Source organism: Larimichthys crocea, chromosome XXIV (assembly GCF_000972845.2).
Source record: "Larimichthys crocea isolate SSNF chromosome XXIV, L_crocea_2.0, whole genome shotgun sequence".
Lineage (NCBI taxonomy): Eukaryota > Metazoa > Chordata > Actinopteri > Sciaenidae > Larimichthys > Larimichthys crocea.
This window is the reverse complement of record NC_040034.1, coordinates 18,730,776-18,743,977: the sequence shown is the minus strand read 5'-3', so window position 1 is coordinate 18,743,977 and position 13,202 is coordinate 18,730,776. Positions and strand designations below refer to the sequence as shown.

The window sequence follows — 13,202 nt, the reverse complement described above, 5'->3', positions numbered from 1 at the left end:
CCGTCGCTGATTAGTAGGTTACAGCGCAGAACATCAGAGCAGAGATCTACAGCCAAGACCACAAGCCTCTTTGTGCCAGATCATACCCTGAGAAATGCTCTTTGTGCGTGTGAGAGAGAGCATCAAAGAGGGTTCAGAAACTCTTGACGTCAAAACTGGGTTGGGTGTGAAGAAGAGCCCCTGAAGGGTACACCAGGGTGGAGCGACGACTGGAAAATTTAGGGGAGAGCGTGTAAAAAAAAAAAAAAAAACCTAGAGCAACTCCCATGTTATGTACAGACAATTTTATTATACATTTATATAAGAAAATACAGTTTACATTTCTTTACTTTGTGTTCTGAGAAAAGAGGGTGGAAAGTATGGCGGTAAACCAGCAGAACAGCACTGAGTGGGATTTCACAGAGCGAGGAATCCTGCTCTAGGCAAACACACACCGATAGCTGACTCGCTCATGAAGACGATCTTGTTAAAAAGAGAACTTTGAGAAGGTTGGACTGTGTGTGTGTGTGTGTGTGTGTGTGTGTGTGTGTGTGTGTGTGTGTATCGGTGTAGACGGAGACACACACTCCACTTAGCTTGAGTCATTATCAGCTTGCGTTTCATCCAGTAAGCCATCCAAGTGTCCAGATGGTCAGAAAAGCTGCTTCAATGCTCTCTCTCCCTCCCTTCTTGCTACACACTCTCCTTTTGAAAAAATAAAAATAAAAAATAAGGTTATGCCAGTGATCGACTGGAGCCAAATAGGGGAAGGATACAGATTGGATGTCAGGTGGACTTATCTGCAAGAGGAGCAGCCAAACAGCAGAAAGCTGAACTCAGATCAGTTACTGCTCCTGCTCTGTCCCTTTCTATTTTCTGCTTGGATGATATAGGATTCAAATAAAGAAGGACAAAAAAAAAAAAAAAAAAAATTCAAGTGCTACCCATTTCTATTATTGTCCCGGGTGAAAAGTGCCAGCGGGCTGACTGCCCAGTGTCTGCTCCGTGAAGAGGGGAGGGGAGGGCGATTCCTCAAGTTTGCCAGTTTTAATGTGAGATGGTGTGCTTTGAGTTTATGGCAGTCTGAGAATGCAAATATCTCTGTAGCTCTGTAACAGGCTCCTCTAAACTGAACCACACACACAGGGAACTGGGATGGATGAAGGGGGTTAGCGGTCGGGGCTAAGGAGGGCTGGAGGCTTTGTGTTGCAGGTATTATCTGCGGTGTAAAAGCTGGTGGAGTGGAGGCGCGACACCTCAGTAGCCGTACTTGTCGTTTAGGGCCGTGCGGCCATCTCCAGTCTGTCCTGTGAGTGAAGAAGGGCACGATTTAGCATCAAAAGGATTCACAGTTACATACCGACTCATGTTCAAAGGAAGGGAAATCATGTCAAACTAGATGAAATGCTTGAAATGCCTCAGCCACATCATCAAAACAATCCCATAAATGACACAGCGCAATTAGTTCTGACCCCGAATCCGAGCTCAGTCTGGCAGCCATTTTCAAAGTTTATTTTTATTCCAGCTTATCTTATCATTTAGAAGTGCCTTTGATCTGCATTCCTCAGCGAACAATGAAAATGTCGCTGCAATTTCAGCTGCACAAATGGACCATGAAAGCCTGTTTACTTCCTCTCACCATGTCCTTAAAATTAAAAAAAAATCCCCCTCCTTCATTCCTGTGCTCAGCAGACTGAGAACATACAAAGCCCATCAGTGTCAACAAGTTAGCCATCAGGGATACCTCGTGTTTGCTGCATACATGCAGTCTGATACACATGCTTTATTCATATCTGAATTCCAGATTACCTCCATTCATCCGGTTTGAAAACGTTCTAAAGATTTCGAACAAATAATTCACATCTCACTTATCAGAACTCTCTGCAGCTTTGCGTCATCTACGTCTTGTCGTTCACATCTTTAAGAATTGGCATTTAAATGTAAATGTCTCCAAAAGTGTGTAACAGGACATCTGACAGTAGTGCAGACTGGCTGTCTGTGTCTTTAAATTTGACTGTTTTCTGAGCTCTTTCTGCTTTTAGATTCGTGACTGTAATACAAAACAGACAGGTCAGGTCGGACAGTTTACCTGCAGGAGGCATCCAAACACAATAATCAGGGTCGTCCTCTGGATACTGTCCAGAGAGCTGCACCGGTGGCTGTGAAGATGAATCAGGAGAAAATTCAATTTAGTCACATTTTTCTGTATGTATATTCTGTGTGTGTGTGTGTGTGTGTGTGTGTGTGTGTGTGGACCTACTCTGCTGGGACCCATCACTTTCTTCTTCCCATTCTTTCTGGGACTGGGCTCTGCTGTTGCCTCTTTGTCACCTTGTGATTTGGACCCTATGGAGACGCGGGTGGAGAATATTAGAGGTGGAGCAGCGATACTGAAGAGAAGAAGCGCAGACTAATGAGTAATGTGTAACAAAACACACGATGAACAGACCTGGACACGACGTGGCCACGGCCTTGTTATTGCAGCTGCGCTGAGGAAGCTCCTCACCTCGACTGTGTTTGTGGCTTTGCTCTAACATCCGGTCAGAAACACAAAAACAGAAAGTGGAATCATTCAGTTCACTGTCCAACAAGGAGGCACCTCGAGTTCACATTAGTCACAGAGACTACCTGACTCCTCTTTTCTAAATATTTATCAATATAAGTGTTTTAAAAACTGGAATCTGTGAGTCAGTCGACGTGATAGTGAACACACAGACAACACATTACACATCTACTGCCACCCAGTGGAGAACAGAAATCAGAAAACAAACACACACAGGGCAGATTTGTGGACTTAAATAAAAACAATAGTTCTTCACTGAGTTCAGTCGTCTTCTACCTTTTGGCTCTTGAGCTGGTTCCCGTCTTTGCTGCCCCGAGGACGTCCTCTCTTGAGAAACGGATGCACCGGACTCTTCAGGGTCAACGTGCATCTCTGTGATATTCGCGCACTCTTCATCATCATTATCCTCATTTTTCTCCACCTCCTCCACTTCTTCTTCTTCCTCCTCCTCCTCTTCTTCTTCTTCTCCTCCACCGCCTGAAAGCGCTTTCATGTCGAAGAGCTCTGCGGGCAAGTTGGGACGCTTCGGGGGCAACTTCTGCAAGAGAGAAGAAAACATCAATAGTGGAGCTCTCTCAGAGAGGCTGAGCAAAAGTCAGAAATAAAAAGAACACAAAGTGTTTTCAGTCCAATCAGGTGATTTGATTGAGTTATCAGACATGAGAAACAACACCTACCCCGATGGTACCAGTCTTCAGTTTGAATTTGCTTCCTCCCTTCATGGCTCCAAACAGCGGTAAGGTCTTTTTAGGCTTCTCCGTCTCTGAGCTACCACTATCACACCAACACACATCAAAATATCTTTAAGTGTTTGAAATGTGGCCGAATACATATTGGAACAAAATGCAATTCACAATAATTTCCAACAACCCTGAGCGCAGCGTTATGTCTGACCTCGGCAGCAGTGAGGGCATCTGGGCGGGCCGTGTGAGTTCGACCAGTTTGCGAAGCCTCTGGGCGTCTTTGCGCAAGTCGGCTACGTGCACGTGGAGCTTCCTGCGCTCCACGGCGTCCATCGCTGCCTCGCTTCGCACTGCTGTCATGAAAGCATCCAGCGGGTCCTCGGTGGACGAGCTGGAGGAGCCTAAGTGGAGGGACGAAACACAGGATCACGCATCTGTACATGAACATGCGTCTGTAGGTAGCGTGGTTGCCAGTGAACCCACAGGCCTTCGTGACTCACCTCCTCTGTCAGCACTGAGCTTTTTCTGAGTCTCTGCCAGCTCCTTCTCCACCTCTGACAGTTTGACCACCTACATGAAAAACAAATGCATGAATGTTACCACAGAAGCATGCGCAACATGATACACAGCAGCTACATTTACATTATTTTGACAGCGAGGAGACACGGGCACCTCTTGTGAGGTTTATGAGATTGTGTTTTCATATGGTTGGGACCAGCAGAAACCTGCAGTTCCTCAAAGGGCCACTTGAAAGTTATCTCTGTAAAGCATCTGTAATAAAATGTCCAACTTCACAGCAGAAATAAAGATGTTTACAGTCTGCTTGTTGACTGTCCTGAGGGTGACTTTTTATAGAACTCACCCGTTCAAATTATACTAATGCTTAAACTTATGCAGAATCAAGAGGTGGGATACTTTGACAGGTGGTCGCCATCACAGGCGACTTATTTGAATACCCAGGCTTCATTTCCACCCAAGATCCACGTCTTTGCTCATTTCTGGATTAGCCAGCAGAGGCGGGCTCCAAAGATGATGTTCCAGTTTATGGGCCAGTCCTGACTGAAACATCTTGACATTTACTGGATGGATTTGCCATCAGATCTGGTCTGGATGAAGTCTTCTGACTTTGGTGATTGCCCTGATGTTTTCCTCAGGCACCATCATCATTGTTTTGACGTTCACGTCTGTGGTTTCGAGTGAAATGTCTTAAACTTTGAATTTTGGATTGCCAAGAAATCTGGTAGAGACATCCATGATCTCCTCACAATGAATGCTTTACTGTCATTTACGGTCAAATTCAACCAATACTTTGGTTTCTGATCAAATACCCACAAAACTTTCCCACCAGCCTTAGCTGTACTTTGGTTCAGTGCTGATCTGTAAATGTTAAATTGCTGCAGTAAAGATGTATCCAGTCCAAACAGAGTGTTTTTTTCAATCGTGTGTATAAATAGCAGCAGATGTTTTTGTACCAATGATTCATAGGTCTCAGGCCGCTCCTCGATCTTTCCCGCTTTTTTCATTCTCTCCTGCCTCTTCTTCTCCACGGTGCCGGTTCGATCCAGGAAGGTGTCATCGTCGCTGTCGTAGTAATCCTCATCTTCCCAGTTCTTCTTCTTGCGTTTACGGGACACTTAAAGAAAGATAACAGAGAAATCGTTCCAATCATGGTTACGAGCTATAAAAAGTCTCCAGATGGTGGTTTATAAGTCTGCGTTTAGATATTCCCACTGGAGTGGAGTTCACACCTGCTTCCTGGCGCAGCAGCCCTCTGGCTTCCAGCATCCGACAGGCCTCCAGGCAGCACTGGATGGCTGCTTCTTTCTTCTTCCCTGTGTGGGTCACCTCAGCGACCAGCTGTCGGCCCATGGCATCGTCCACTGGAAGCCTGACAGATCATCAACATCAACATGACGAAGAAAAGGAATATATCTTGTAAACTTCAGAGACATAAATTACGTCACTTACTTTATTCTGCAAAGCCAGCAGCCATGGCTTTTGTCTTCATACTCAAACTCCAGCTCCTCTCCTATGATAAAAAGGACGCCAAAGTTGAAGTCAAGGGATTACACAAACGCACCACAAAAGCGTCTTCTCACATCTTCTCACCTTCTCTGTCGTAGAAGCCCTGCAAAGCCTTCTTTGGGTCTTTCAGGTAGGCGGCTTCCTGGTCCTCGTGAAACTCTGTTGAAAAAGGGTTTTCCTCGTTCTCGTCTTCCTCCAGAACGGCCTCCTCAGCTACATGGCGGATTTATGGAGACAGATGGAGTGAAAGAAAAGGAGAGAACAGAAAGGGATTAACGTGCATCTTTAGTTACTCGCCTTTGGAGGAACGTTGACACCAACACAGCAAAATGTCAACACAGATGACACGTGACATGCTGTGGTATAATCCTTCAACCAGAAGGAAGGCTCACCCATTCCCCACGAGCATCCCGAGTCTTCAGTCGACGCTTTGCTCTGGCTTTTGTTGCTTTCGCCCTCCTCCTTCTCCTTCTCCTTCTCTTCCTCCTCCTCATCATCAGAGCCCTCTCCCATCATCCTCTTCTCCAGCTCGGCCCTCTGTTTTCGTGCTCGCTCCCTCAGCTCCGTCACTGTTAGATCAGACTCCTCTTCCTCATCAAAATCTGGACCCTGTGAAAGGAGGAAAGTGGAACTTTAAACAAGTTTCTGCTGTGTCGGACACAAGGCTCTGCTGCTATACTGGCAGGGAACTTTGTCAAAGTTCAGACTTCAGACACTTCAAGAAGTGCCATCTGTTTTTCTCCTGTCTGTCGTACACATTGCTCTGCTGTCTGAATAAATCGAAAACTCTTAACTGTGAAAGCTCTTTTGTTCTTTCCCCCCCTGTATCGTCCCCAAACACATCAGACTGAGCTTTCCTCAGGCCTTTCCCTCACTGACACACTGCCTCCGTACCCCACCAGGGGGCGCTGCCTCCCAGCTCAAACAGAAACTCTGCTTTAGTCTATAAAATACATAAAACCCAAAGTAATGTGATATACAACACTATGACTTCATGTGATTATGTCACACTTAACTGATCGTTTACATTAACTGATATATGATATGTAATATATAAGATGAAGCTTTGACACATTAATCAATCGGGTCATCGGATGAAAACATTTATATTATACATTGTGAAACAAATTAAATGATGACCAAGTGTGAATGAATCGGTTAAAGTCAGTGATTGTTCTTTAGTGGTGAGCTACAGGACTTCATGACACATCATGTGTTAATTAATGCATTCAATAATCATGAGTTAGATAAGCATTACTCAAGTGTGCGACAGGCTTTCTCATTGTGAGAAAGAGTTAGCATGTCTGGGCACCCAACAACTGCTTTTGTTATTGATTAATCAATGTATTTTTATGGTATTTATTACGGTGATGATAAAAATGATGATAAATAAACACAAATTCAGCCTAATCTTTTTGACTATAAATCTATCACCAAAATAATAATAGAGGCTAGGGGCGTTTCTATACCTGCTGAATGTAACCGCTGTGAAACAATCAGGAAATAACTTTTTATTTCTCTGATTAATGACAGCTTTATCAAGGCCGGTGCTCGCTCTCTGTTATTGTCTGTCTCTGTCTCTCGCTCTCTCTCTCTCTAATCATCGGACACAAATCAAATTAAACTTCTTCGTACATGAAATAAACAAAGTGAGAACACACAAAGGTAGATTATCAGAGTTTAGTCCGTGAATCCACCTGGACAGTTTCTGCTTCAGAGACATTTCAGGCTGTCTGTGGAGGTTTGACCGATCTGAGTGTCTGATTGACGGCCGGAGCATGAGGGAAGAGCTCCTCACTGCGAGTGTGTGGCACACATACATACGCCATCAATGGGAATTTTTTTATTTTTATCGTGGGATGACATATTCTTACTGTGGGGAATGTTTTTGGCGATATATCGCACATCTCTAGGTGGGGTACACCCTGGATACACAAGTCTGCAGTTCATCACAGGGCACACAGAGACAAACAACCATTCACACCTACGGACAATTTAGAGTCACCAATGTCTTTGGACTGTAGGGAGGAAGCCGGAGTACCGGAGAGAAGCCATGTAGACATGGGGAGCACACGCAGAGTCCACACAGAAACCACTGCACCACCCATGTATTCATACGTTGAAGATATTCAATTTAAAACTGTTTTCATTTGACAAGCTGGAACCGGCTGCACTTTTTCTTGATAAATAACTTGTATTAATATTTCTGCCACAGATGCACAAAGTGATCTCAGGGATTATTTCAATAGATTGAGATGTTTTGTTTCATGAGTCTCGATCCTGATTTATGCACATTTGGTGAGTTCTTGTCTGGTTCTTTTTGTTTTTTGTTTGTTTGCTGTAAATATTCCTATATACAGCGCCGGTCCTGGCCACATTTGCGCCCTGGGCGAACCCCCCCGGGCGTTCGTGCGCCCCCCACGGAGAATGCGCCCTGGGCGGCCGCCCACATTGCCCATAGCTAGGACCTGCCCTGCCTATATATATATAATCCTCAGTTCTTATATGCACCAGGTGGTGTGAGGCAGCATAAACACCATTTACCTGCAGGATAAAAAGCCTCGTGCTCCCACCAAACTTTAAAACATGTCCCACGCGCAGTCTGATGTAAGTCTTTGGCGGGATCTTGTTCTTGTTCACCACGGTGCCGTGCGTGCTGCCCAGGTCGTGGACGTAAAAGCCGCTCTCCTCTCCCACGGACTCCCCCTCTCCAGCCTGTCCCCGGTACTGGATCACTGCGTGGTACCTGGAGATGGAGGGATGCTCCAGAGTGACGTCACACACAGGTAACCTCCCGACCACGAAGTAACTTCTGTGCGTGAGCGGCACCGTGTCCACTATGGTGCCGTTTTTAAGGATTTCCAAAGCGTAGTCGACATCCGGAGCGTTGCCGCCCCAGGGTGGCTCCGAGTACGGGAGAGGGGGGAACTTACCAGCCGGGGGCCCTTTAGGAGGGAGCACCCTGTGTTTGACAGGAGCCGCATGTTTGTCTCTAACGACCTTTTTGTCCGCTTCTTGTCGCTTCTCGTCGGGTTTGTTTGCATCCACAGGTCCGGAACAATCCTCCGTGGTAGTGTTTTCTGTCTCAGCGTCGCTGTTTTCTGTCGCAGGTTTAGTTTCGGCTGTTTTGGACGGAGCGACGCTGCTGCTGCTGCGTTTGCTGGTGAGTGAAGGCGCCGCGAAGAGAGTCGGTTTCTTAAACGTGTCCTCTGTTTCTGGTTCCGTTTTCCGCACGTCCTCACTCTCGTGTCCACGTCCACTCTCCGTGGCCGAGCCCTCGTCCGTGTCCGTGACATTATTCATTTCTTCGTCCGTGTTTTTCACACACACGTCCGACGGCGGGGAGGCGGCCATGTTTATTTGGTGTGACTGTGAATTTTGCCCGGGTTTTTAATTTTTTATTTATTTTTTAACCTTTTCTACGAAACAGCTAATAAAGAATATACCACAGAAAAATATAAAATGTTGTTGGGGGAAAAAATAAATTTTAAATTGACAACTACACAAGAGTTTATCATTTTATAACGGTCGAAATAAACGGTTTAGAGCGGAACTAATGTGTCCACCCGGGGTGTTTTTTTCCAACAAGGACGAGACAGTGTAGTTCCTGACTGTCCTGTGCAGCTTCCTCCGCTGATCCACGGGCTGTGGACTCCAGCCACTGTCACACATTTCATCCATCTCTGTGCAACGTGAGTAACAGTTTAACTTTTTAAACTTACACATGGTTTAACCGGCTCGACAAACTTGTAGCTTCCGTACACGTAGCTTAGCTTTAGCTTTGTATCAAGCTGACATGCTGGGTTGTTTTGATGTCCAGCTCACACATGCTCATGTTTACACCTGGACTCCAGAGCTTGTCCGAGTTACTGCAATCTGCCCTTCATACATACATACATACATAAACTACACATACCTGTTTCCAATACGGTTTTAGTCACTGTCTTATACACTGTGTGCGCATATTTAAATGCAGTGATCTTAGATTATAATTACTAATATTTTCTTTACAGTGTGGCAGTGATTGGTTTTCAGTACATTCTCACACGGGTCTTAAATTGTCTGAGTAGTGCACGCGTGTCACTGTGTTATTATTAATAATTGTCGTGGTTTTGACTGATATTTGGTTTCTTTGCAAAAGTCTAACTGTCAGGGTTCCCACGGGTGCTTGAATTCCTTGAAAATGCTTGAATTTCAATTCAGTGTTTTCAAGGTTGTGAAAATGCTTGAATTTTTTGTGAAGTGCTTGAAAATGCTTGAAATCTGTGTGATGTCTATTTGTCACTGTTATTGCGCTATGGTAGTTAGACAATACACCGCTCACAAGCTGAGAATACAAGCCAATTCACAATTAGTTAAAAATCAAAACAGTCAATCTACCACCATATGAAATAATGCTAATTAGACCCATATTATTATGCCATACAGTGGCACCGCTGCGCTTCCCATGACCATCATGGCAAACACAACTAGTAGGCTACCTATTTAAAGGTGCTGGAAAAATGGAAAAACTGGTGCTTGAAGGTGCCTGAAAAGTGCTTGAATTTGTTCATGAAAAAGGTGTGGGAACCCTGAACAGTTTGAAGGAAGTTTCCCATTGACCTCCACAAATCTGACTCAACTCCAACTTCTTCTCCACCTTCCAGATATTCAGTGCGAGTTTGGACTCCCCTTTGTCCCCTTCATCACTCATCATGATGCGTTACTGGGGAGAGATCCCCGGACCTGCAGGAGCTCCCCCCAGTCGCAGCTCTTTTGATTTACTCCAGCGTGAGTTTCGCTCGGTGGAGATGCAGGACCCTCCCCTGCACCAGCCCTCAGCCCAGCGTCCTCGGCCCACCACAATGCTTGACATCCCCTCGGAGCCCTGCAGCCTCACTATCCACACAGTCCAGCTGTGTCAGCATACCCGCCGCCTCCGTGGTCTCTTGGCAGCGGCCCAAGCCCAGGCTCAGGGTCAAAGCTCAGCATCCTCCGAAGGTGGCAGCAGGCTGGAGGAGGCTGATACCAACCTGCCCCTGCGTCCTCCCACCCCGCCTGTCATGCCAGATGATCTGCTACCTGTGGACAGCAAAGCCCCGCGGCAGCCCTTCCAGCTCCGCCACAGTGACCCTGAAAGTGACTTCTATAAGTAAGTTCATCTGCGTCAAGATGATACACTCATTTCTTTAGTGTAAGTAAAGCATCTAACTTGTAGGCCTGTCACAGATTAGATATTATGTGTTATCAAACATTTTACAGATATAATCAAAATAATTTTTAGCTTCATTTATTTCCTTTCATCTGGTTCTTCCATCATAAGGGGTAAAGGCGAGCCTGTCACAGAGCTGAGTTGGCCCTCCTGCAGGCAGCTCCTCTACCAGTCAGTGGCGACAGTCTTGGCCCATGCCGGCTTTGAGTCGGCCCAGGAAAGCGTGCTGGAGACTCTGACGGACCTGGTCCATGAGCATTACTTGCGCGTCACCCATCTGCTGCGGGTAGCGGTGGACCGGGAGGCTCGTCTCGGAGCCAGTCCCTTCCCGGACGTGGTTGAACAAGTGTTCCACGAGGTGGGCATCGGCAGCGTGCTGGCCCTGCAGCGCTTCTGGCAAGTGCGGATCAAGGACTATCACAGCTACATGCTGCAGGTGAGGTTTGAGCGGGTCATAACTGTTCTGCTATTTGACAATATTAACTGAATATAAATCTGTCAGACATTTTAGATGTTGGCATATTGCTTATACCATGGTTAAAAACAGAAAAAAAAACTACCACCACCAGTGACCAGTTTCCCAAAAGAGACGTTACCACAGGGTCTGGGAAATTATGACGTTTTTCACTGTTGTTCTCCATCACTTGAGGTCATTTGAAGGCATTTCCATCGAGCAGTGACACTTATATTACATATTCAGATTAGAAAATGGCTACAAAAGCTGTGTGCGCTTAATGAAAGATGAGCTGAAAGAAAGAAAACAACAACTAACAAATACTGTATGACAGGACAAAGACGGGCACAGATGCACAAGTACAGTCGTTATTCCCCGCAGCTGTTTACCTGCTACATGACTGCTGTCATTACCTGCTAATGCCCTCCTGTGCACACAAGAAGCAACAACAACATTCACTCAATACAAAGAACACATATAGATTGCCAACAACGGGTTTATTTTGACATTTTGTAGACTGAACCATTAGTTAGAAAAAAACAGCGAGTCTGAAAAAACGTTTTTCAGTGAAAGCTTCACCACAGCATTGCTGAATCATCACGGAAAGCGTAAAGAACTGTGTACAAGCGAGAACAATGCACCGTATGGCAATTTGTGTGCAAGCTGCTTGGAAGCGAGACAAAAAAAACAAACCGAGAGATTCACCGTCTTCCCTGCCAACATGATTTCTAAAGATATGCAAGTGATGAGCTGAAAAACGGACCATTGTTTTCACAATCTGTCGGATCATTTTGTGTCATCTGTAAAATATATTCTATAACAAATGACGATGAATTGAAATAATAGATCATCCAGGCTCGGTTCTTACACTCCTTTGTCCTCGAGGTTTCACCTGTAAAATGGGACTAATAAAAGATTCTCCTCTTCCAGGTGAGTAAGGATCTGTCGGAGGAATACGAACGACTTGTGAACCCAGAGAAGGCTCTTGAGGACTCCAAACCCCTGAGGATCAAGGAGGAGCCCATGAGTGACATCTCCTTCCCTGTTAGCGAGGAGCCCGAGGCCGACCTGGCCTCCGGGGACCAAGCTCTGCCCATGGGAGTCCTCGGGGCCCACGGTGAGAGGCTAGCTTCAGGCCTGGATGGTGACCATTCTCCTCACACATCAGGTGAGAACAGAAATAGCCTGAAACACACACTTTATACTCAGTGGATTTGGACTTGCTGAACTTGTGTTCCTCTCTCATAAGGAGGAGGCGGGGCCAACAACTCGCCACTGTGGCCAGTAAAAATGGAGCCTCAGGATGGCGAGGAGGGCCAGGGCTCCGGCCACCATCACCATCACCACCACCACCATCACCACAGCGTGCTGGGCGGAGATGTGTTCGAGGATGGGGGTCCCATGTCGACCATGAGCGAGTCAGGAGGAGCCATGGCGCCCTCTCCCGGGGGCGCGGTGTCAGACGGCAGCTACGCTTCGCATTCGCCAGACTCCTTGATGGGGACCTCGCCCGTCTTCAACCAGAGACCCAAGAAACGGGCGAAGAAGATGTGAGGACACGTTTGAGATCATAGACTGACTGAGACGCTAACGTCAGAAACAAACTGAACTGACCTGGAAAACAATATTTTGTAGTTGTAGTTTTTTTTGTATAGTTTCTCTAAAAAAATAGCTGAAAATATTTGCATGAAATTTATTCATGTGGTTTATTGTCAAAGGAATAAATGTCTTTTGAAGTATCAGTTCATCATTTGAGTTGTTACTTCTCAGAAAATATTAAAGGAGGGCGACAATTAACCCTAATCCATTGAAGAACAGGAAAATCTAATAGGTCCAAAAGCAAATAATTTAGTTAAACAGCTTAATAATTCAGCAGAGTGGTTTGTTTTCCCAAGCTATTAAGTCTCTTTCTCCTCACACGCTAATTACCGCCTGTGCCATTCATTGCGATTAAAAGATTCTCCACCAAAAAGGAAAATATTTTCCCCCCTCCTGAACATGCCGTCGCTTATTATGATGTATATTCAACTCTGCATTCCCTGTCACCGTACACTTTACACATAGGTGAATACAGCGGAACGATCCACTTGGAGACGCACGCACACACACGCATCACACACACCTGTCAACCTGAAACCGCTTTGCTAAATTAGCATCTGTTTCAGTAATGAGGCAAAGCTGTGAATGCAACACCAGCGGCAATTATGGCTTGGTTGTCTGCATCGTGAAGGCGACATTAATCCAGTCTTAATAGCAAATTAATTATGGCATGCATAATTTTGCATGCTGAATGAGCTGGTCTGTTTC

At 45.7% G+C, this 13,202-nt stretch overlaps 2 protein-coding genes across 3 annotated transcripts; one reads left to right on the top strand and one right to left on the bottom strand.

The window, feature by feature from the left end:
• Nucleotides 1–269: 269 nt before the first annotated feature.
• On the bottom strand, nt 270–8,671 carry slc4a1ap (solute carrier family 4 member 1 adaptor protein). Its single transcript, XM_010736377.3, has 14 exons — nt 7,795–8,671; nt 5,643–5,859; nt 5,335–5,463; nt 5,194–5,254; nt 4,974–5,113; nt 4,698–4,858; nt 3,726–3,795; nt 3,437–3,626; nt 3,220–3,316; nt 2,819–3,080; nt 2,429–2,509; nt 2,240–2,325; nt 2,069–2,138; nt 270–1,286 (listed from the first exon to the last, which is right to left on the bottom strand). The coding sequence occupies exons 1-14, from the start codon at nt 8,602–8,604 to the stop codon at nt 1,237–1,239; spliced, it is 2,424 nt and encodes an 807-aa protein (XP_010734679.3). The 5' UTR covers nt 8,605–8,671; the 3' UTR covers nt 270–1,236.
• Nucleotides 8,672–8,839: 168 nt separating this feature from the next.
• On the top strand, nt 8,840–12,604 carry supt7l (SPT7 like, STAGA complex subunit gamma). Of its 2 annotated transcripts, none has more exons than XM_019267554.2 (5): nt 8,840–8,942; nt 9,897–10,381; nt 10,553–10,877; nt 11,826–12,063; nt 12,145–12,604. In XM_019267554.2, the coding sequence occupies exons 2-5, from the start codon at nt 9,945–9,947 to the stop codon at nt 12,447–12,449; spliced, it is 1,305 nt and encodes a 434-aa protein (XP_019123099.2). In that variant the 5' UTR covers nt 8,840–8,942; nt 9,897–9,944; the 3' UTR covers nt 12,450–12,604. The 2 variants fall into 2 exon arrangements, with proteins under 2 accessions (XP_019123099.2, XP_027131024.1); XM_027275223.1 differs by having other exon boundaries at nt 8,844–8,942; nt 9,837–10,381.
• Nucleotides 12,605–13,202: the final 598 nt, after the last annotated feature.

Excerpts from the sequence above, each read along its gene's own strand:
- slc4a1ap (XM_010736377.3), bottom strand. The coding sequence starts at position 8,604 with ATGGCCGCCTCCCCGCCGTCGGACGTGTGTGTGAAAAACACGGACGAA. Across the intron at positions 2,326-2,428 it reads CGTGGCCACGTCGTGTCCAG|GGTCCAAATCACAAGGTGAC; the intron begins GTCTGTTCATCG and ends GCGTCTCCATAG. Across the intron at positions 2,139-2,239 it reads AAGTGATGGGTCCCAGCAGA|CCACCGGTGCAGCTCTCTGG; the intron begins GTAGGTCCACAC and ends TCATCTTCACAG.
- supt7l (XM_019267554.2), top strand. The coding sequence starts at position 9,945 with ATGATGCGTTACTGGGGAGAGATCCCCGGACCTGCAGGAGCTCCCCCC. Across the intron at positions 10,878-11,825 it reads ATCACAGCTACATGCTGCAG|GTGAGTAAGGATCTGTCGGA; the intron begins GTGAGGTTTGAG and ends CTCCTCTTCCAG. Across the intron at positions 12,064-12,144 it reads CCATTCTCCTCACACATCAG|GAGGAGGCGGGGCCAACAAC; the intron begins GTGAGAACAGAA and ends CTCTCTCATAAG.